This window comes from Zophobas morio, unplaced genomic scaffold, assembly GCF_036711695.1.
Source record: "Zophobas morio isolate AGI-343-1 ecotype UQ-CSIRO unplaced genomic scaffold, CSIRO_AGI_Zmor_V1 ptg000020l, whole genome shotgun sequence".
Taxonomy (NCBI): Eukaryota; Metazoa; Arthropoda; class Insecta; order Coleoptera; family Tenebrionidae; genus Zophobas; species Zophobas morio.
In genome coordinates, this window is record NW_026972125.1 from 2,730,627 (window position 1) to 2,754,520 (window position 23,894).

General features: G+C 32.9%; 2 protein-coding genes across 2 annotated transcripts; both read left to right on the top strand.

Moving 5' to 3' along the window:
• The first annotated feature begins 393 nt into the window (after positions 1-393).
• Positions 394-6,445, top strand: LOC135131515 (uncharacterized). Its single transcript, XM_064059295.1, has 3 exons — positions 394-472; positions 5,441-5,502; positions 5,551-6,445. The coding sequence occupies exons 1-3, from the start codon at positions 458-460 to the stop codon at positions 5,861-5,863; spliced, it is 390 nt and encodes a 129-aa protein (XP_063915365.1). The 5' UTR covers positions 394-457; the 3' UTR covers positions 5,864-6,445.
• Positions 6,446-19,125: 12,680 nt separating this feature from the next.
• Positions 19,126-20,386, top strand: LOC135131517 (forkhead box protein B2-like). Its single transcript, XM_064059297.1, has 4 exons — positions 19,126-19,311; positions 19,362-19,432; positions 19,988-20,186; positions 20,241-20,386. Exons 1-3 carry the CDS (start codon positions 19,141-19,143, stop codon positions 20,133-20,135), a joined length of 390 nt encoding a protein of 129 aa, XP_063915367.1. The 5' UTR covers positions 19,126-19,140; the 3' UTR covers positions 20,136-20,186; positions 20,241-20,386.
• Positions 20,387-23,894: the final 3,508 nt, after the last annotated feature.

Genomic DNA, 23,894 nt, shown 5'->3' on the forward strand with positions numbered 1-23,894 from the left:
TTATATAAATCGCTCATTTATACTACAGATGAAGTGATCCAGTTTTTGCGTCGACCACTTTCGCCCGCATCTGCCGCGGCATCTGTCGATCTGGATCAATGTCAAGTTCAAAATCGAGTGAAACCCCAAAGGCCTGAATTGGCGGCGATTATGGCGTCTGTTTTTTGCGGTGACACAGTTTCGTGTCCTTGATGACATTGCGGGACTCCGTAGGGAAACAATGTCGGAAGTAATCTTCCGTGGCAAAACGGGACTTTCTCGCTGGACAATTACGCGGCATGGAACAATGCGAAATAGATTTTTAATGAATGGAGGCGATTTTGTCCGTGCGTTCGTTTTTCCGAACCCCACTTTCGGTAAAATTATAAATACGAGTATGAAAGGTGGCGGACGGTCGGTTGAGATTGCAGTTTTCTGGGATAAGGGGAAGAGTGCTGGTTGGGTTACAACGAGAAGTATGGTGGTAATTAAGGTAAGATTTTTTAATTAATTGGTTTTCGGGAATTAATGGGTTGTTGGTGGTTGTTTACTTCCGTGTTACAATCTCTGGAATTATGTTTTTGTTAGAGGTGTTGTAGTGATGATGCCAACGTAGTAGACGAATGTCAGGTTTGGCAATTTTGGAGAGTGTTGTCATACCAACTGACTACAGCTGGCCTTCTGAATTTATTTCCTTATTTATACATTTTTTTTTTAATATGAACTTATTATTTATTATTGTTTGTTTGCCTTCTACACTACAACCAATTTTTTTTTATTCACTTGATTTTTAGTTATACGATTTTAATTTTCCGTATTTTTTCTTACCTTAGTTATTGCGGCTTTATTTTCTTCACTTGTTTGTTTCTGTGTTTACTCTCTATATTTTTTTTCAACACATTTTTTTATTTTGCTTGTCCACATGTTCAAAAATCCTCTTATTTTTCTCATTTAGCTGTCAAATTCTTACTTTTATATAATTTTTGAGTAATTTTATATCTAAAATCTTCAAAATTTGTTTCAATTTTTTTTTGTTAATTGTCTTGTAAGATTTTATATATTTAATTTAATTGGTTTTACTTTTCGCCTATATAACGATAATTTCCAGTACATTCTATATTTTGAATTTCTTAAAAACACAAGAAATCCCCGAGATACTTTCAAATTACTTCAAAAATAAGACAACTGATTCCCAAAATTCTCTTAAACTACTTCACAACAAAACAAACTTCCCCAGATTTTTTCAAACTACTTGAAAAAACAGACGAAGGAATTCCCGAGTTTCTTTCATACTAAGGTATTTCAAAAATCAGGCACAAGTGATCTTCAGAATTTTTTCAAATTACTTCAAAACAGGAAATAGGATCACCAAAATTCTCTTAAACTGCTTCAAAAACAAAACAAACGAGGTTTCCGAGATTCTTTTAAATTACTTTAAAAACCAGAACACTATAACTAATATTTTGTTTTATTCACTTGGTTTTTAGTTCTACGATTTTGATTTTCCTCACTTTTTCTTACCTTAGTTATTGTAGCTTGACTTTCTTCACTTGTTGTTTTTGTGTTTACTCTCTAATTTTTTTTCTACACATTTTTATATTTTGTTTGCCCGCATGTTCAAAAATTTTCTTACTTTTCTCATTTAGCTCTCAATTTCTTACTTTTATATCATTTTTGAGTAATTTTATATTTAAAATCGTCAAAACTTGCTTCCATTTTTTTTATTAATTTTCGTATAAGATTTTGTATACTGTAATAACTTTCTTTTTTTATTTGATTTTTCATTCCTAATTTAATTAGTTTTACTTTTCGCCTATATGACGATAATTTCCAAAGCATTCTATATTTTGAATTTCTTAAAAAAAATTGTTCTCCTGGTTTTTCTGTGTTCTAATTTTGTTCTATTTTGTATTTTTTGCGAATTTGCTGTATTTCTTCTCTCTTTTCCCTTCCAGATAGATATTTAGTGAAGTAAACCATTTTTCAATATTCATGGTCATGTTATCTATAATATTTTTTTATATTTTTGTTTCCTTAATTCTGTTCCTTTATATTTACTTTTCCATTTACAAAAAAATTAGCATGATATCGAAAACTACTCTTTTGTTTCGTAGACAATAGCTTACTTATAGAGGGCAAGTATTCTGAAACCTGGATTTAAAAATAATTGTCTCATTAATACCATACGATCGGAATAAAGTCGTCAAGTAAACTATGAAATTTATGTTTAAAATAGTGACGTTGTTATTGCAGCTAATATGATAGTAATTTGACCAAAACTGTCAAAGTGAACATAAAACGTATTGGTGTTGCCAACATATTTTTTTTGCATTAAATTTCAAAGGTTGCTAAACGACTTTTTTATTCGATCATATGGTATAAAGAAATATTCAAAAGTGGTCAACGTTGCCGCCCCTAGAATTATTATTTTTAAGTACAACGATTCACGGGTTTCCAAGATTCCTCCAAATTACTTCAAAACAAAAAAGAATCTCGGAGATTCTTTCAAGCTCCTTCAAGAACCAGAGACAAGAGATTCCCTAGATTTTTCAAATTACTTCAAAAACAAGAAAAAAGGGTTCCCGATATTTTTCTAATTCAGGCATAAGACACAAGTTCTCCCCAATATTCTTTCCAATTACTTCAAAAACAGAACATAAGGAGTCTCCGAGATTCTTTCAAATTACTTCAAAAACAGGACAAAATTCTCTTCAACTGCTTTACAAACAAAACAAAAATCCCCACATATTTCAAACTACTTGAAAAACTAGAATAAGAGATTCCCGAGATTCTTTCATTCTACTTCAAAAACCAGAGACATGTGGTCTTCAATATTCTTTCAAATTACTTCAAAAACAGGACAAAGGATCATCAAAATTCTCCTAAACTACTTTAAAAACAAAACAAATGAGGTTTCCGAGATTCTTTTAAATTACTTTAAAACTCAGAAGGGGTGAACAAGGGTCTTTCAGTTACTTCAAAAACAAGCCAAGCAGTCCCCAAATTTTTTTCAAACTGCTTCAAAAATCAGACACAAGAGCTCCGTGAGATTCTTTTAAACTACTTCAAAAACAAAACACAAGTAGTCCCCGAGATTCTTTCAAATTACTTCAAAAACCGGACACAAGTGGTCCTCAAGAGTCTTTCAAATTACTTCAAAAACAGGACAAAAGATCTCCAAAATTCTCTTAAACTACTTCAAAAACAAAACAGGTTTCCGAGATTCTTTTAAATTACTTTAAAAACCAAAAGGGGTCCCTGAGATTCTTTCAAATTGCTTCAAAAACTAGATAAGCGATCGTCAAGATCCTTTCAAATTACTTCAAAAGCAAAACCAAAAGATCCCGGAGATTTTTGACATTTTATTTAACAAATGATCTCTAATACAAAATTGTTCAAAATTATTATAGTAGAACGTCCAGAAAGACACAAGTAGTCCTCAAGATTCTTTCAAATTACTTGAAAAACAGGACAAAAGATCTCCAAAATTCTCTCAAACTAGTTCAAAAACAAAACAGGTTTCCGAGATTCTTTTAAATTACTTTAAAAACCAGAAGGGGTCCCTGAGGTTCTTTCAAATTACTTCAAAAACTAGATAAGCGATCGTCAAGATTCTTTCAAATTACTTCAAAAGCAAAACCAAAAGATCCCGAAGATTTTTGACATTTTATCTAACAAATGATCTCTAATACGAAATTGTTTAAAATTATCATAATAGAACGTCCAGAAAGACACAAGTGTTCCTCAAGATTCTTTCAAATTACTTCAAAAACAGGACAAATCTCCAAAATTCTCTTAAACTACTTCAAAAACAAAACAGGTTTCCGAGATTCTTTTAAATTAGTTTAAAAACCAGAAGGGGTCCCTGAGGTTCTTTCAAATTACTTCAAAAACAAGATAAGCGATGATCAAGATTCTTTCAAACAACTTCAAAAGCAAAACCAAAAGATCCCGGAGATTTTTGACATTTTATTTAACAAATGATCTCTAATACGAAATTGTTTAAAATTATTATAGTAGAACGTCCAGAAAGACACAAGTGGTCCTCAAGATTCTTTCAAGTTACTTCAAAAACAGGACAAAAGATCTCCAAAATTCTCTTAAATTACTTCAAAAACAAAACAAGTTTCCGAGATTCTGTTAAATTACTTTAAAAACCAAAAGGGGTCCCTGAAGTTCTTCCAAATTACTTCAAAAACTAGATAAGCAATTGTCAAGATTCTTTCAAACTACTTCAAAAGCAAAACCAAAAGATCCCGGAGATTTTTGACATTTTATTTAACAAATGATCTCTAATACGAAATTGTTCAAAATTATTATAGTAGAACGTCCAGAAGGACACAAGTGGTTCTCAAGATTCTTTGAAATTACTTCAAAAACAGGACAAAAGATCTCCAAAATTCTCTTAAACTACTTCAAAAACAAAACAGGTTTCTAATATTCTTTTAAATTACTTTAAAAACCAGAAGGGTTCCCTGAGGTTTTTTCAAATTACTTCAAAAACTAGATAAGCGATCGTCAAGATTCTTTCAAACTACTTCAAAAGCAAAACCAAAAGATCCCGGAGATTTTTTACATTTTATTTAACAAATAATCTCTAATACGAAATTGTTTAAAATTATTGTAGTAGAAGGTCCAGAAAGACACAAGTGGTCCTCAAGATTCTTTCAAATTACTTCAAAAACAGAACAAACGATCTCTAAAATTCTCTTAAACTACTTCAAAAACAAAGCAGGTTGCCGAGATTGTTTTAAATTAATTTAAAAACCAGAAGGAGTCCCTGAGGTTCCTTCAAATTACTTCAAGAACAAGATAAGCGATCGTCAAGATTCTTTCAAACTATTTCAAAAGCAAAACCAAAAGACCCCGGAGGTTTTTGACATTTTATTTAACAAATGATTTCTAATACGAAATTCTTTAAAATTATTATACTGGAACGTCCAGATAAATCGATTTTTATCCCCCTTAAAAAACTGCTGACGTCACCTGAAAATATTATTAAGTTACGGTGACATTTATCAGAATCCTAGAAGATAAAAAATACTGAAAACTTCTAAAAAACAAATTTACTGTTAAATTAAAAGCTGGCTTTGAATTGTTACAAAAAGTATGCTATCAAGTTATTAAAATGTATTCAAATTGTCGTTAAACTTAGCTTTTACCACATATTTCTATTACGTTAGTTTATATTGTTATATTTCTGACACATGTATCAATTTTTATGCCCCTTCTTCTTAATTAATAGTTCACATTATAAATCGATGTCTACTGACTCTTCACCTCAATATTTTTGATTATACATTTATGATGCTTTCTAATACGATTCAAAAAACACAACATCACACGATGAATAAACCCAGAAAAACCGAGAAAGCCAGTCAATCACACTAGACACACAACCAACCGATTTTCCATTTCAAAGATAATAATACACCACCATTAAACTTTCTTCTCTTTCCAGATCAGCACCCTACTTCTGTTAACAACAGTCTTAAACAAATGCCTCGCCAATCCCGGTCATCAGTAAGTACAGCTTCCAATCAGTCAACGCTCTTAACCAACCCATTTCAGCGTCCACCACAGGATTCACATCCCTACCAAAATCAAAACCATCTTCCACACCAAAATCATTAAGATCCCGGAGCACCACCACTACATCCATGAAAAGGAGAAGCCCCATTTGGTCAAAGTACCCGAGCACCACCACTACTTCCACGAGAAAGAGAAGGAAAATCTGGATGTGAACGACTGGGATAACAAGGATGACGACATAGACACCCACAGCGACTGGGAGAGCGACCACAGGGGTAGTTATGGGCACAATATTTTCAAGAAACATGTGTCCACGACGCCACGTCGCCGCCACAAGAAGAGGAAACATTGATGTTGTTGTTAATGTTGTTAGTTAATTTATATTTGTTGTTGTTGTTGTTAAGTATGTTACATAAGTACATTTATAAATAATAATATGTTGACACTTGTTAGTGGAGACACAATTTAAATTACTAAGTTAGCTTAAATTACTAAGTACAAAAGCAGTCACTTTTTAGTGTTACTTATCGTAATCGTGTTTTTATTTTGTGTAAAATCCAGTTGTTTTAGTACAAGCAAAATAAACCTACAAGTACAATGTAACTGTTTTAGGCAACCAGTTAAACACCTGTCACTTGGAGAAAGTGTGCGATATGTTTCCGAATTCCGCCTTAGATCTGCAAGATGTTTCTGGAAAGTGGCATTAAGCGATGAAATGCATACAAACTGCTTTCACTAGTCCGTGACCTTTAACGATTGAAACTTATAGGTTCAGCTTATGCACGCGACAGATAATTGCATATGTTTTAACGATATAAATGATATAATAAATAAGGTCGGATCAGTTAGATTAATTGATTGTTAGTAGTAATTGCAGGAATTAGTTTCATTTTTCGTTCTCTTTTTGAGATGGAAGTTGTTATCGTATACATTTATGTTTACATTCTGTTTAGCTTTTTTATTCGAATGTTTTCAATTTTGTTGTTTTTGTATTTATTTATTTTTAATTTCTATCTTTTTATTCTTATTTGTTTTGGGGTTCTACGCATACTTGTCGCTCCCTCTTTCTAGCTTAAACTCTGTTTAGTTACACCCAATTATCGCTTAATTACCTTGCAGATTCAATTAACTGAAATTAATAAATTAATTACACTTCAATAACTGTAATTGTACTCAGGTCAAGCTATTGAGATCAAGTCAGATTATGCGAAGTGGCAATATGTCATGTCAGGTCAATTTTGTCCATTTCGGATCGGGTAAAGTCAGATCAGATCTGGGTAGGGAAGGTTAGGTCGTTAAGGTCAGATCAAGCCTTATCAGTATCAAAATATTTCTGATTTTTTATTTTTTATTATTAAGATTAAATCAGTTTGCACCATAGCAGACAATTTCGTTTTAAATCTATATTTAGCATGTAATCTTTGAGACAAATTAATATATCATAATTTGAAAAATTTTTAGGCCCTTTCAAAGTTTAATATTTCTTTTCGATATTTCACTTTTCATTATTCGAAATAATGTTGGAGGTATTTTCTCTTTTTTATAAAAAAATTGAGTTTATATTTTATGTTTACATTCTCTTTGACTTTTTTTATTCGAATGTCTTCAATTTTATTATTATTGAAGATTTATGGAGTTTTAACTCCTTTCCTGTCATAATATAGAGCACGTATACGAGCCAGAATAGGAATGTCGAGTTCCAGCTACGAGCTTGGTGTCAGTGTTGGTGTCGGTGTCGGTTTGAATTTTCAATTTTTTGGGTTTTCATGTTTTCAATTTTTCGATATTTCACTTTTCCTATTTTTCGAATTTTGCAAATTTTAGATTTCTCTATTTTTTAATATTTCTATTTATCGATCTTTGGATTTTTTCAATTATTGGTTTTAGATTTTTGAATTTTTCAATTTTCTGTTTTTTGATTTTTCGAATTCTCGATTTCTTTTGATTTTGATTTTTTTCGGATTATTCGATTTTGCAATTTTTTGTTTTGTCGATGTTTTGAAATGTTTCAATTTTTCGATTTTCTGATTTTTCATATTACAATTTTTGGATATTTAATTTTTTTCAATTTTTCAATTTTTCGATTTTTTAAATTTTAGATTTAACGATTTCACGTTTTTTTTCAGTTTTTCAATGTTTCACTTTTTTGATTTTACAATTTTTCGATGTTTTGTCACTTAAGCTTTTTCGATTTCTCGATATTTCAGGTTTTCGAAATTTTAATTTTTCGATGTCTCACTTTGTAAATTTTTCGTTATTGCGATTTTTGAATTTTTCGAATTTTCGATTACTCGACATCTCGGTTTTTCCATTTCTCAAGTTTTCCATATTTTAATTTTTTGATTTTTTAAATTGTAGATCTGTCTATTTGTCGATTTTTCGATTTTTCGATTTTTCAATTTTTCGATTTTTTGATTTTTCAATTTTCCCGATTTTTCAATTTTTCAATTTTCAATTTTCGTTTTATTGTTTTTTTTTTAAGTTTACAAGTTTTAATTTTGTTTTCCAATTTCTCTACTTTTCAGTTCTTCGATTTTTCGATTTTCGGATTTTTATCTTTCAAGATTTGGATTTTGATATTTTTTTTAATTTTATCAATTTATCGATTCTTGAATTTTTGGATTTTTAAATATTAGAATACTGATTACTCGATTTCAATTTTTTTGATTTTTCAGCTTTTCGATTGTTCCATTTTTCAAATCTGACTTTTTCGATGATTCAGTTTTTTTAATTTTACAATTTTTTGATGTTTTGTCATTTCAGGTTTTCGATATTTTAATTTTTCGATTTGTTAAATTTTAAATTTTTCGATGTTTTAATTTTTTGATTTTACGAATTTTTGATGTTTCGATTTCTGAGTTTTTAAATTTTGTGTTATTACAATTTTTGGATTTTTCGAATTTTTGATTTCTCGAGATCCCGATTTTTTCGATTTCTCGAGTTTTCGATATTTTATTTTTTTCGGTTTTGTAACTTCACTTTTTCTATTTTTTGATTTTCTGCTTTTTCAATTTTTTGGTTTTTTAAATTTCATTTTAAGACTTTTCGGTTTTAGATTTTTCGATCTTTTGATTTTTCGATTTGTCGTTTTATCGCATTTTGAAAATTTTCAATGTTTCATTTTTCGCGTTTTTGATTTCGGGTTATTTCGATATCTCGACTTTTGGATTTCTCGGTTTTTCGTTTGCCAATTTCTGGATTTTTCAATTTTTCCGTTCTTCAATTTTTCGATTTTTTAAATTTTACATGTTTCAGTTTTTGATTTAGCCATTTTTTAATGTTCTGCTTTCCCAGCTATTACAATTTTTTGATTTTTTGAATATTGTTTTTCTCGACATTCAGATTTTTTTGTTTTCTGGAGTTTCCGTTGTTTTAATGTTTCGATTTTTCAGTTGTCCATTTTCCCAATTATTTTTCGATTTTTATATTCACCTTTTTATCGATTTTTGAAAATTTTTCCATTTATAATTTTGGTTTTTCAATTTCTCGACTTTCTAACTCTTCGATTTTTCACTATTCCAATTAGTCATATTTCAAATTTAGAATGTTTCATTTTTTCCATTTTTCAATTTTTAGATTTTTTAATTTTTAAATTTTAAATTTCTCGATTTCTCTATTTCACGTTTTTCTGATTTTTCAGTTTTTCGATGTTTCGATTTTTTAAATTTGGATTTTTGGGTGTTTCAGTTTTTTGATTTAACAATTTTTTGTTTCGTTTTTCGGTTGTTTCGATTTCCCGATATTTCAAGATTTTTTGGATATTTTAATTTTTCGATTTTTAAATTTTAAATTTTTCGATTTTTTGATGTTTCAATTTTTCGACTTCTCGGATTTCTATTTATCGGTTTTGATGTTTTGAGTCTAGAGATTTTCCAATATTTCGATTATTCGATATTTCAATTTTTCCTATTTTTCTTTCGATCTTTCAATTTTTCGATTTTCAATTTTTTTGGAATTATCGATTTTTGGGATTTTCGTTTACTCGGATTTTCGATTTCTCAATTTTTCAACTTTCGATTTCTAAATATTTCGATATTTCAATATTGGGATTTTTTAATCTTTTGATTCTCAATTTCTCCATTTTTCAATTTTTTAGTTTCCCGATTTCGAGTTTTTCGATTTTTCAGTTTTGCGAATTTTGAATTTTTCAATTCTTCAATTTTCTTTAGTTTTTCATTTCAATTTATAAATTTTTCAATATTTCAGTTTAGGGATTTTTCCAATATTTCGAATTTTCGTTTTGGTTTCTCAGTTTTTCATTTTCGAGTTTTCAATTTTTTGATTTATCGATCTTTCCATTGGTCGACTTTTCAGTTTTAGATTTTTCGATTTTTTAATTTTTCGGTTATTTAGTTTTACGATTTTTTGATTTTTCAATTTTTCGTTTTACCGCATTTTGAAAATTTTCAATGTTTAATTTTTCGCGTTTTCGATTTCGGGTTATTTCGATATCTCGACTTTTCGATTTCTTGGTTTTTCGTTTTGCAATTTCTGGATTTCTCAATTTTTTGGTTCCCCAATCTTTCGATTTTTTAAATCTTACTTTTTTTTTCATTTCTCGATTCCTCTTTTTTTATTTTTAAGTTTTTCGATTCTCCGATTTCTTAAATTGTACATTATTCGGTGTTTCACTTTTTGATTTTACCATTTTTTAATGTTCTGCTATTACAATTTTTTGATTTTTTGAATTTTCTTTTTCTCGACATTCAGATTCTTTCGAGTTCTGGAGTTTTCGTTGTTTTAATGTTTCGATTTTTCAGTTGTTAATTTTCCCAATTATTTTTCGATTTTTCAATTCATCAGTTTATCGATTTTTGAAAATTTTTCAGTTTATAATCTTGGTTTTTCAATTTCTCGCCTTTCTAACTCTTCGATTTTTCAATTTTCCAATTTTTCATATTTCAATTTTAGAATGTTTTATTTTTTCGATTTTTCAATTTTTTGATTTTTAATTTTTTTAAATTTCAGATCTCACGTTTTCTCGATTTCACGTTTGTTTGATTTTTCAGTTTTTCGATGTTTCGATTTTTTTATTTTACAATTTTTTATTTCGTCTTTTCGGTTTTTTCGAATTCCCGATATTTCAAGTTTTTTTTGGATATTTTAATTTTTCGATTTTTATATTTTAGATTTTTCGATTTCGAGTTTTTCGATATTTCAATTTTGGGAATTTTGAATTTTTCAAATCTTCAATTTTCTTTGGTTTTTCATTTCGCTTTATAAATTTTTCAATATTTCAGGTTAGCGATTTTTCCAATATTTCGATTTTTCGTTTTGATTTCTGAGTTTTTTCATTTTCGATTTTTGATTTATCGATCTTTCCATTGGTCGACTTTTCGGTTTTAGATTTTTCGATTTTTCAATTTTTCGATTTTACGTTTTGTCATTTTCAAATTCTTCAATGTTTAATTTTGCGGGTTTTTGATTTCGGGCTATTTCGATTTTTCGACTTTTTAATTTCTCGGTTTTTCGTTTTCCAATTTTTCGATGTTTCGATTTTTCGATTTTTTAAATTTTAGATTTTTTGATTTCTTGATTCCTCTTTTTGATTTTTCAGTTTTTCGATTCTCCGATTTTTTAAATTGTACATTATTCGATGTTTCACTTTTTGATTTTATGATTTTTTAATGTTCTGATTTCCCAGTCATTACAATTTATCGATTTTTCGAGTTTTCGTTTTTTCGACATCCAGATTTCTGGAGTTTTCGATGTGATTTCAAGATTTATCGATTGTTGCATTTTTTTAAATTTACCCTGGTTTTTACTTACTCACCAAAAAAACAAAAAAATAGATATAATTTTTTAAAGAAGCGGGATTTGATGGGCTGTACCTCAGGGACGAGGAAAGTTCTGTCAAAATTGTTTTGGCATTCTACGCATATTTATCGCTCCCTCTTTCTGATTTAAATTCTGTGGAATTACACCCAGTTATTATTCCGTAATTAACTTGCGGCTTGAATTAACTGCAATTGATAAATTAATTACCCTCATATTCTGAGTATTAATTAGATTTCACTACAAATTGTGACACTAGTATCAATGCACTACTAATTAGTGTAGTCAATAAATTATAAATTAAATGCATAAATTAATCTTTGTTGAATAATAATAATTATTATCAATTGATTTATTATAAACAATTAGAAATTATTAATGTTTTTAGTAACACTACTTCCCTATCAATAAATTAATTTTTAAGAGGTCACGGTATGTCTACACCATCATTCCGTCATTTTACCACAAGAAAAATTAAATTAAATCTCGACCGTACTGAACCTTTTATCGCCCAACATTACTAATTACATGCAAATCACAAATTGCCCAACCGCGATGACACCACCTTGCGCAACCCCTTACGAAACGCTCCTAATTACCCCCCTGACCCACAGCCGCATTTAGGCCCCACGCGCCGTCTCCTCCCGACCAGATACAGATCTTTACGTAACCTGGATGTCGCGACCTGCCGTCCACCTTTCCAAACCCAGGCTCAGCATTCACTTGTGAAACATTGTTTTCCAATTTCGTTAAAATGATTTATCCCGCGGAAAAATTTTCGAAAGCTATCGGAATCGTACCGAGCGTGACGTAACCGCAATCTTCGAGAACAAGAAACCGCCGATTGCGCGCCCATTCATAGTTTTCAGTCAAGGGCACTTCCTTAAGTGTGGCAGAGGCATTAATTAAGTGCGGTCACGCCGCTTCCGAGCCGCGAATGCTAAGGATGTGTGAAAGCGACCTGGAAAATTTGGGGCATTTTGCGTGCCGGCGACATTCCGTGGGATTTTTTCAGACTGGTTCTCGAACGATTATGAGCGTTTCCGGCAAGTGGAAAGCTAATAACGGAACAGATAGCGGCTGTAAAGTCCTGATATGGGTCGGAGAGAAACGCCGAGGTTGAACTTCCTCACTCGCGTTAGTGAACAAACGGGTTGTTTCGGGGCCAGCGCGACCACCGGACCTGACTCCACTCGACTAAGACATTAATACGTTTTTGCTAATCACCAGCGAATTCATTAACGACAGTCTAGAAAGAGCGGCCGCCTGAGCGACCAGATCTGAGTATGCGTGACCGGAAGCCCGCGGGCGGCTCGTACGTGCACGATTGTTTAAGTGCAGCTGCATAGTAAACATGGGTTTTTTGGTGGCCGCCTAGACACCACTGAACCGAGTTGATGGGTGCCCGCAGGGCTCCGCATTGCGACCGTTGTTGTGGTTGCAGTGGCATTGATCTGGTTTACAGGAGCTGCGATTGAGGTTGTTGGTCGTTGTGTATCTGGGAAAATAACTTTTTCCGGGTTTTGATTCTGATTTCGGGCGATAATGCTTTTACTGTTACGTAAGGCTAAGTTATGTGTTTTATTGACGCATTAAATTGCAGAAAAAAATGCGTGTTTGCAAATTAGTTAATTTAAATTCATGAGTTATTTAAGGATTTTGCTTGTGGGGGTTAATTATAGGTTAAGTATAAGTCTGTAGAATGCTGGTACTTGGATAAGAATGGCCTAATTGTATATAAAAAGGTGAATCGAGTAGTGCAAATAATGTAATGCAAAAATGTTAAAGAGTTTTGTAATATTTAAGTGCTTCTGTGCTGTCGAGTGCGATAAATTACGGCATTTTAAATAGCCGTATCTAGCCAATGATGCAGTAATGAGACTGAAGTACCTGTATAAAAGCGAGCCAACAAGTGCTAATTATGTACTGTTTGTAAACATTAGGTTTAGGAAACAAAGAAGACAAAGTGAGAATTGAGGCTTGTTAGAATGTTGTACTCCGACCTGTCACTAGCGAAATTTCAATTTTATTTCCAAATGTCTAAAAACCGTACTGTAAATTTTTATTTCGAAAATTATTATAATATACCCAATTAAAAAAAACAATATCGTTAGGTGATAATTACAAGATTCTACCAATTGAGAAAACGTTGACTTAGAGTTGACTTTAACTGGTATGATACATTTGGCATCATTAAAACAACGGTAACAGGTTTTGGAGATTATATTTTTGGATAACATATTTTTGTGACCATTTGATTTAAATGTTTGCCTAAATTTTCAACAATTATCTCAGATATATAAGTACTAAAAGATCAGATCAAGTCAAGTCAGGTCAGGTCAGATCAGGTCAGGTCAGGTCAGATCAAATCAGGTCAGACTATGCCACGTCGGATCAAGTCAAGGCAGGTCAAATCAGGTCATGCTATCCCCAGTCAGGTTAAGTCAGGTCATGGCTTGCCTACACAATTGTGATGATTTTTTTTTATTCACCGTGAACCAAGATAAGGCTGATTTTGGCAAATAACATACCCTCTAAGAAAAGAAAGGGCGGGTGGGTGGGCCTAGTTCTTGCTAAGATAAAACTGATTTTGGCAAATGATATACCTTCCAAGATAAGAGAGGGTGGGTGGGCGGGCCTAGTCCTTTCTAAGATAAAACTGATTTTGGCAAATGATATACCTTCCAAGAGAAGAGGGGGTGGGTGGGTGGGGCTAGTAATTGCTAGGATAAGACTGGTTTGGCAAATGACAGACCCTCTAAAAAAAGAAAGGGTGGGTGGGCGGGCCTAGTTCTTTCTAAGATAAAACTGATTTTGGCAAATGATATACCTTCCAAGGAAAGAGAGGGTGGGTGGCCGGTTCTAGTACCTACTAAGATAAGACTGATTTTGTCTGATGAGATACGTTCATTTACCAAAATCAGCTTTATCTTAGCAGACACTAGCCCCGCCCACCCACCCTCTCTTTTTTTAGAAAGTATATCATTTGCCAAAATCACTCTTATCTTAGCAGACACTAGCCCCGCCCACCCACCCTCTCTTTTCTTAGAGGGTATCTCATTTGCCAAAATCACTCTTATCTTAGCAGATACTAGCCTTTGCTAAGTTAAAACGGATTTTGGTAAATGATACACCTTCTAAGAAAAGAGAGGGTGGGTGGGCGGGGCTAGTACTTGCTAGGATAAGACTGGTTTTGGCAAATGATATACCTTCCAAGAAAAGAGAAGGTGGGTGGGCGGGCCTAGTTCTTTGTAAGATAAAAATGATTTTGGCAAATAATATATCTTCCAAGAAAAGAGAGGGTGGGTGGGCGGGCCTAGTACCTTCTAAGATAAGACTGATTTTGTCTGATGTGATACGTTCATTTACCAAAATCAGCTTTATCTTAGCAGACACTAGCCCCGCCCACCCACCTTCTCTTTTCTTAGAGGGTATCTCATTTGCCAAAATCACTCTTATCTTAGAAGACACTAGCCCCGCCCACCCACCCTCTCTTTTTTTAGAAGGTATATCATTTGCCAAAATCACTCTTATCTTAGCAGACACTAGCCCCGCCCACCCACCCTCTCTTTTCATAGAGGGTATCTCATTTGCCAAAATCACTCTTATCTTAGAAGACACTAGCCCCGCCCACCCACCCTCTCTTTTTTTAGAAGGTATATCATTTGCCAAAATCACTCTTATCTTAGCAGACACTAGCCCCGTCCACTTACCCTTTCTTTTCTTACAGGGTATCTCATTTGCCAAAATCACTCTTAACTTAGCAGGCACTAGCCCCGCCCACTCGCCCTCTATTTTTTTGGAGTGATCTCACTTACCTACATCAGTCTTATCCTAGCAAGTACTAGCTCAAAACTTTTTCAAATTCATAAAAAATAAAACACGAAAAGGTCAAAAGATTTTTTTCAAGTTCACGCAGCAACAAAACAACAGATTCCTTTTTTTTATCCGGAAATAAAACACCAGGGGATTTTTGAATGAAAACGAAAAAGTGAGAAAAACACTTATTTCGTTACAAAAAATTAAAAATGGGTATCGTATTGTTCAAACAATACTATGTATATTAAGAAAAAAGGGTAAAATATAAACCCCGCCCACCCACCCTGTCTCAATTGTGATGATCTTTTTTTATTCGTCATGAGCCAAGAGGGCGGAGCTTAACTGCAAAATCCTTAGTTTTGTAGGATAAATTAAAAACATGTCTTTGAGTATCGTTTTGTTCAAAGAATTCTATGTATATTAAGAAAAAAATAAAGCCCTACCCATACCTGTCTTGATCTAAATAGTAATGAAGTTTTCATTCGTTGGCAGACCTAGGGGCGGAGCCTAATTGCAAAATCCATATTTCCTTACAAAATATTACCATTTTAAACGTGTTCTTTCTAACAATAAAAAAATCATCACAATTAAGACGGGGTGGGTGGGCGTTGTTTATATTTTGCCTTTTTTTCTTAATTTATAAGTATTTTTTGAACAACACGATACTCAAAAACATGTTTTCAATTCCTTATAAAGAAATAAGTATTTTGCAGTTAAGATCCGCCCCCTAGCTGCACGGCGAATAACAAAATCGTCACAATTGAGATAGGGCGGGTGGGCGGGCTTACATTTTTCCTTTCTGTTTTAATATGTGTAGACTTCTTTTCACAACATGAAACTTAAAACATGTTTAAAATGGAAAATTGATATAAGGAAATACCGATTTTGCAATTAGGCTCTGCCCCATAATTGCAAAATCCACATTTCCTTGCAAAATGTACCATTTTAACATGTGTTAAGTTTCTTGATGTTGTGAAAAGAGGGCTATGTATATTAATAAAAAAAAGAAAAAATATAAGCCCTGCCCACCCGCTCTATCTCAATTCTGGTGGTTATATTTGCGTTTTTTTTTTCTTCATATACATAGTATTCTTTGAACAAAATGATGCCCATTTTTAATTTATTGTAAGGAAATAAGTACTTTGCAGTTAAGCTCAGCCCCCTTGCTTCATAGCCAATAAAAAAAAATCATCACAATTGAAATAGGGCGGGTGGGCGGGCTTATATTTTGTCTTTTTGTTTTAATATGTGTAGATTTGTTTTCACAACATGAAACTTAGAACATGTTTAAAATGGAAAATTTATATAAGGAAATACCGATTTTGCAATTAGGCTCCGCCCCATAATTGCAAAATCCACATTTCCTTGCAAAAATGTACCATTTTAACATGTGTTAAGTTTCTTGATGTTGTGAAAAGAGGGCTATGTATATTAATAAAAAAAAGAAAAAATATAAGCCCTGCCCACCCGCTCTATCTCAATTCTGGTGGTTATATTTGCGTTTTTTTTTTTCTTAATATACATAGTATTCTTTGAACAAAATGATGCCCATTTTTAATTTATTGTAAGGAAATAAGTACTTTGCAGTTAAGCTCCGCCTCATTGCTTCACGACCAATAAAAATAATCGTCACAATTGAGATAGGGTGGGTGGGTGGGCTTACATTTTGTCATTTTGTTTTAATATGTGTAGACATCTTTTCACAACATGAAACTTAGAACATGTTTAAAATGGAAAATTTATATAAGGAAATACCGATTTTGCAATTAGGCTCCGCCCCATAATTGCAAAATCCATATTTCCTTGGAACAATGTATCATTTTAACATGTGTTAAGTCACTTGATGTTGTGAAAAGAGAGCTATGTATATTAATAAAAAAAAAGAAAAAATATAAGCCACGCCCACCCGCCCTATCTCAATTCTGATGGTTATATTTAGCGTTTTTTTTTTTAATATGTATACATAGTATTCTTTGAACAAAATGATACCCATTTTTAATTTATTGTAAAGAAATAACAATTTTGCAGTTAAGCTCCGCCTCATTGCTTCACGACCAATAAAAATAATCGTTACAATTGAGATAGGGTGGGTGGGTGGGCTTACATTTTGTCATTTTGTTTTAATATGTGTAGACTTCTTTTCACAACATGAAACATATTTAAAATGGAAAATTTGTGTAAGGAAATATCGATTTTGCAATAGGCTCCGCCCCATAATTGCAAAATCCATGTTTCCTTGCAAAAACCATTTTAACCATGTTTTAAATTTCTTGTTATGAAAAAATGGCTATGTATATTAAGAAGAAAAAGGCAAAATATAAGCCCCGCCCACCCACCCTATCTCAATTCTGATGTTTTTTTTTATTCGTCGTGAGCCGAGGGGCGGAGCTTAATTGTAAAATCTTTATTTTTCTACAAAAAATTACCATGTGAAATCTGTTCGTAAGTAATCGTGTAAAGAAAACTAAATAAATCAAACCAAAAGAGAAGCCCCACCCATCCGTCTCGATGAATTTTTCATTCGTTGTCAGACCGATGGGCGGAGCGTAATTGCAAAGTCGATATTTTCCTATATAAATTTACACAATCTGTCACTTAGGCTTTGGCCGGTGGCGCATCAACTCCGTCCTAAAATATACGCTTAGAATTATTAGATTTGAAATTAAGTTTTGCCTTCTTTTAATAGGCATCTCTGGAAAATGGCAGAATTTAGAGAAGAAGTAAGGCCGAAAGGAACTTCTGGAAGTCTAAATCCATCAGAAAAGATCTTTATTTAAGTTTCAAAGGTGTTCTAAAAATTCCGAAATTTTCAAAACTGAAAAATTTGCTTAAAAATCCGCCAAATAAACCTAGGACATAGATTTCTAAGTACTGTTTCCAAAAATATAGCGCGTTTATGGTCCCGGGGCAACATCTCAGAAATATTTATTTCGAAATTCAACATTTCTTAAAAATCATATTTCAATGGTAGGGATTCTCTCTACATTTTTTTTTTAATCCTTTTGTAGATTTTTTTTAATTTATTGATATATCATAAATTAAAAATTTGTGTTGATTATTATTTTCGTGTTGAAGAAATTTAATTTTCAAATGCAAGTATGTAGTTCCATATAGGTATTAACAAAAGTTGTCAAACTTGCTAACAAAAATTTTCTCAGTACATGCTTAACTTCGACTGTTTATGTTTATCGACTATTGCCACGTTCAGATGACACAAAGGAGGGACTAATTAATTAATTTCGAATTTTTTTCGAAGAACTGGATGTCTAACATTAACACTCATAAATGACATTTTCCAAAAAAAATGGTTAGAATGTGATCAATTGATTCAGAATTATTCCGCAAATTATAAATCCGTAGTCGCCGTTACAACATCTATTTAAATAAACGTGACAAGTGGGCTTACGATTTTCAAAATTTTTCCAAAAAAATGATTGAATTGGGTTCAATCGACTGGGAATGGAGAAATCACAGATAATAATTAGCACTGGGTTGTCCAATTTTTTTGAAATACCAACTAATAATAATGAACCGGGTATTGTTTCCGTTTATTTCGCAAGTGATGGTAAAGGGAAGTAGTGGAATAAGATCATTTGACGGATATCTAATTTCGTCTTTCCTCGGTGTTACATATAGCTTGTGAAATGTAAATCTCTCGTTTCCGACTGTCTGTCGTTTGCATGTTTGTCATTTATTAGGTAGTTAACTATTTCATGTTTCCTTGAAAATTGCGGAAAAGGTAACACGCTAACCAAAATATATCAAATCAAATTCGCCAAAAACTTAAAATGACAAGGGTTGCTACTACCACAACCTATTAAAAATCCGCTCACATTTAAAATCCTCCGATTCCCGAAACCCAACTAAACCACTTTTAGCACTTCCCCAACACTTCTAATTTTTTATCTTCTAACAACCTCTTTTGGTATTCTCCTGGCGGCACGCTCAGCCGCCGCGATCCATATAAACAATATTGCCACACATGGATGGACTCTCACCCGCCGCTTGCATTCATTACAATTCCAAACTGGAGGGATGTGTTTCTTGTGCGTTATTTCCTTTTTATGTAATAGGTGTTCGATAACAGGAGGGCCGGTAGAAGGGGCCCGCACCTCTATAAATACCGACGGCCCATGGCAGTGGTCACTGTGGTCTAGTGACTTAGTGAAACAAACCAGCTTCGAAATGGCCTTCATGAAATATATCGTAAGTGAATCGTCGCGAAATTTCTCCGATTTATAACACTTTCGTTGCAGGTCGTCCTCGTGGCCGTGCTCCTGGCAGCGGCGTACGCGGCCCCCGCCCCCGGAGGATGGCACGGACACCAGTGAGTCGATTTTGCTTTGTCGTAGAAAAAATATTGTGTGTGTGGCCTGTCAAACGAGCGAAAATTACAATAGTTAAAAATTTTATTTTTGGTAAATACTTATAGTTTCCAAAACGAACTTGCCATAATCAATGAACATTAAATTCTAAATAAATCGAGGGAAACACCTAAGGTAAAACAGGAAAACAGCAAAACTCGTTCAGGTGCAAAAAAATGGTGGGTTGGTAGATAAAAAATTTCTACTTTAATCTCGCGATATGTTGTCACAAATTAGTCATCTGGATCGTAACAGTATTAACTTTCTCCTTGAATAAATGCATACTACTTATTACAATGAAATCGTTTTTCCCCGAAATCTAGTGTCAAATTTTTTTTAGCGTGAAAGTATAATAATAACACGTATCACATTAGTTGTTATTTGTTTATTGAATCATCAGCCACCAAGCAAATAATGAAGGATTAACATCTGCGTTAACAACCACAAATATTTACCTGTTACTCCTTGACTATTTGCTTAATTTTAAAACTACTAAAATTCGAATTATTTTTTTTTAGTGAGCATGTCGTCATTCACGTGCCCCACCACATCCACACCGTCCATCACCACCACGTGAAGAAAGTGCATGTGCCCGTGCCCGTCGTCAAAAAGGTCTACATTCATGAAGAGCCCCATTACCATCATGACCACCACCCATGGTGGTAGATGATGAGATTCATCCACACATGTACCTGCCCATAAGTCACTACCTTATAGGTAAGCACTTTCTCTTGTTACGTCATCCATATGGGTAACCCATTGTTTTTTCAGTTTGTCCGATGGACACCATGTCGAGGAAAATACAAAAAGTTTCGTAAAGATAGTTTTGTAGTTCCAGGACATTTTGTTACGTCTTACGCTTGTATTGTTGATAGTCAGTTGTAATTTTTGTACAATAAATAAAGTTTTTGTGTTTATGTGGTGTGTTTATCTGATTTTTTGGCAGTGACATTGACTACGGTGTTGATTCTTGATTGGAATCTAAAGTGTCGAGGATTTTGAGGAGGGTTTGATCCGACCTTGCATTTATCGGACTTAGTTGAGATATTAAAATTTTGTAATCGACACTCCTTTCATTTTAAAAAGATAATAATGTTTTGATACTCGTAATATATTACATAACTTATAAAGTGCTTAAAAACTGAACACTGACTTTGTTTCTATCTCTAATAATTAATGAAAGTCGAAGACAACACGCTTGTGACTCACCCTGTATGTTAACTTGATTAAAAAAAAATAAAAAAAAATCAGATATGTTCTCAATCAAAGAAATCAACTAGAGTTGAAATACTAAGAGAATGATATGTTGTCTTCATTTTTAGGTGTCACGGAGGTTGAAATTTTCATAATTTTTCATAATTTTCTTGGTTTTTTTTTTAATTAATGCATTTAGTTTTCTTTGTATAACAAGATTACGTAAAAACATATTTCACATGGTAATTTCTCATAGAAAAATAAGGATTTTATAATCAAGCTCCGCCCCTTAGCTTATGACGAATAAAAACAATCATCAGAATTGAGACAGGGCGGGTGGGCGGGGCTTATATTTTTTCTATTTTTTTCTTAATATACATAGCCATCTTTTCATAACATCAAGAAACTTAACAAAAGGTTAAAATGGTACATTTCTGCAAGGAAATATGGATTTTGCAATTATGGGGCGGAGCCTAATTGCAAAATCGGTATTTCCTTATATACATTTTCTGTTTTAAGTTTCATGTTGTGAAAAGAAGTCTACACATATTAAAACAAAAAGACAAAATGTAAGCCCGCCCACCCGCCCTGTCTCAATTGTGACGAATTTTTTATTGGCCGTGAAGCAAGGGGGCGCATCTTAACTGCAAAATACTTATTTCTTTACGAGGAATTGAAAACATATTTTTGAGTATCGTGTTCTTCAAACAATACTATGTAAATTAAGAAAAAAGATAAAATATAAGCCCCGCCCACCCACCCCATCTCGTTTGTGATGATGTTTCTTTTTAGAAACTTAAAATACGTTTAATAAAGAAATATGGATTTTGCAATTAAGCTCCGCCCCTAGGTCTGCCAACGAATGTAAACTTCATTACTATTTAGATCAGGGCAGGTATGGGTGGAGCTTAATCTTTGGATTTAATTTTTTCTTAATATCCATAGTATTTTTTTAATACCACGATATTCAAAAACATGTCATCCCTGGTAATTTCGTGTAGAGAAATAATGAGAATTAAGCTCCGCCCCTTGACTCACGATGAATAAAAAAAAAATCATTAGAAATGCGACAGGGTGGGTGGGCGCTACTCATGTTTTGCATTTTTTTCTTAATATACATCTAGCCATCTTTCCACAACAAGAAAATTAGAACATGGTTAAAATGGCAAATTGTTGGAGACAAATATGGATTAATCTCCGCACCTCGATCTGACAACGAATGAAAAATTCATCACAATTGAGAATTGAGATCGGGGCGGGTATGGGTGAGGCCTAATCTTTGGCTTTATTTTTTCTTAATATATATAAAATAGTGTTCTTTGAACAGCACGATACTCACAAACAAGTTTTTAATTTCTTGTAAGGAAATAAGTATTTTGCAGATAAGATTCATCACAATGGAGACAGGGCGGGTGGGCGGGCTTATATTTTGTCTTTTTGTTTTAATTTGTGTAGACTTATTTTCACAACATGAAACTTAAAATATTTTTAAAATTTTAAATTTGTGTAAGGAAATATCGATTTTGCAATTAGACTACGCCCCAAAATTGCAAAATCCATGTTTCCTTGAAAAAATGTACCACTTCAACCATGTTCTAAGTTTCTTGCTGTAAAAAGATGGCTATGTATATTAAGAAAAAAGGTCAAATATAAGCCCCGCCCACCCACCCGATCTCAATTGCGATGATTTTTTTTATTCATCGTAAGTCGAGGGGCGGAGATTAATTGTAAAATACTTATTTACCATGTGAAATACGTTCTTAAGTAATCGTGTTATACAAATAAAACTAAATGTATTAAAAAAGAAAACCTAAAGAGAAGCTCCACCCATCCGTCTCATTCGTTGTCAAACTGAGGGGCGGAGTTTCATGTTGTGAAAAGAAGTCTACACATATTAACACTTTTTCTTAATATACATAGTCTTCTTTTCACAGCAAGAAACTTAAAACATCTTCAAAATGGTGAATGTGTGTAGGGACATATGGATTTTACTATTAAACTCCGTCCCTTGGTCTAACAATAAATGAAAAAATTATCACAGTTAAGAACGGCCCGGGTGGGCTTAATCTTTATGGGGCGGAGCCTAATTGCAAAATTGATATTTCCTTATAGAAATTTTCTACGTATATTAAAACGAAAAGGTAAAATGTAAGTGAAGCAAGGGGGCGGATCTTAACTGCAAAATACTTATTTCTTTACAAGGAATTGAAAACATGTTTTTGAGTATCGTGTTATTCAAAGAATACTATGAAAATTAAGAAAAAAAGACAAAATATAAACCCCGCCCACCCACCCCATCTCAATTGTGATGATCTTTTTTCTTAGAAACTTAAAATACGTTTTATAAGGAAATATGGATTTTGCAATTAAGCTCCGCCCCTAGGTCTGCCAACGAATGTAAACTTCATTACTATTTAGATCAGGGCAGGTATGGGTGGGGCTTAATCTTCGGTTTTAATTTTTTCTTATTATACATCGTATTTTTTTAATAACACGATACTCAAAAACATGTCATACCTGGTAATTTCTTGCAGAGAAATAATGAGGAATTTGCAATTAAGCTCCGCCCCTCGACTCACGACGAATAAAAAAATCATTAGAAATGCGATAGGGTGGACGGGCGGGGCTTATATTTTGTCCCTTTATTTTCATATACATAGTATTCTTTTCACAGCAACAAACTTAAAATATCTTCAAAATGGTGAATTTGTGTAGGGACATATGTATTTTACTATTAAACTCCGCCCCTCGCTCTAACAATAAATGAGAAAATTATCACAGTTAAGATCGGGCCGGGTGGGTGGTGCTTAATCTTTGGCTTCTTTTTAACATGTACAGTTTTCTTTGAACAACGCGATACTTAAAAACATGTTTGGCATGTTAATGTTTTGTAGAGAAATGAGGAATTTGCAATTAAGCTCCGCCCCTCGGCTTATGACGAATAAAAATAATCATCAGAATTGAGATAGGGCGGGTGGGCGGGGCTTATATTTGCCTTCTTTTTCTTAATATACATAGCCATTTTTTCACAAAATCAAGAAACTTAACATATGGTACATTTTTGCAAGAAAATATGCATTCCTTATAGAAATGTTCCATTTTAAACATGTTTTACTTTCATGTTGGGAAAAGAAGTCTACGTATATTAAAACGAAAAGGTAAAATGTAAGCCCACCCACCCACCCTGTCTCAATAGTGATGATTTTTTTATTCACCGTGAAGCAAGGGGGC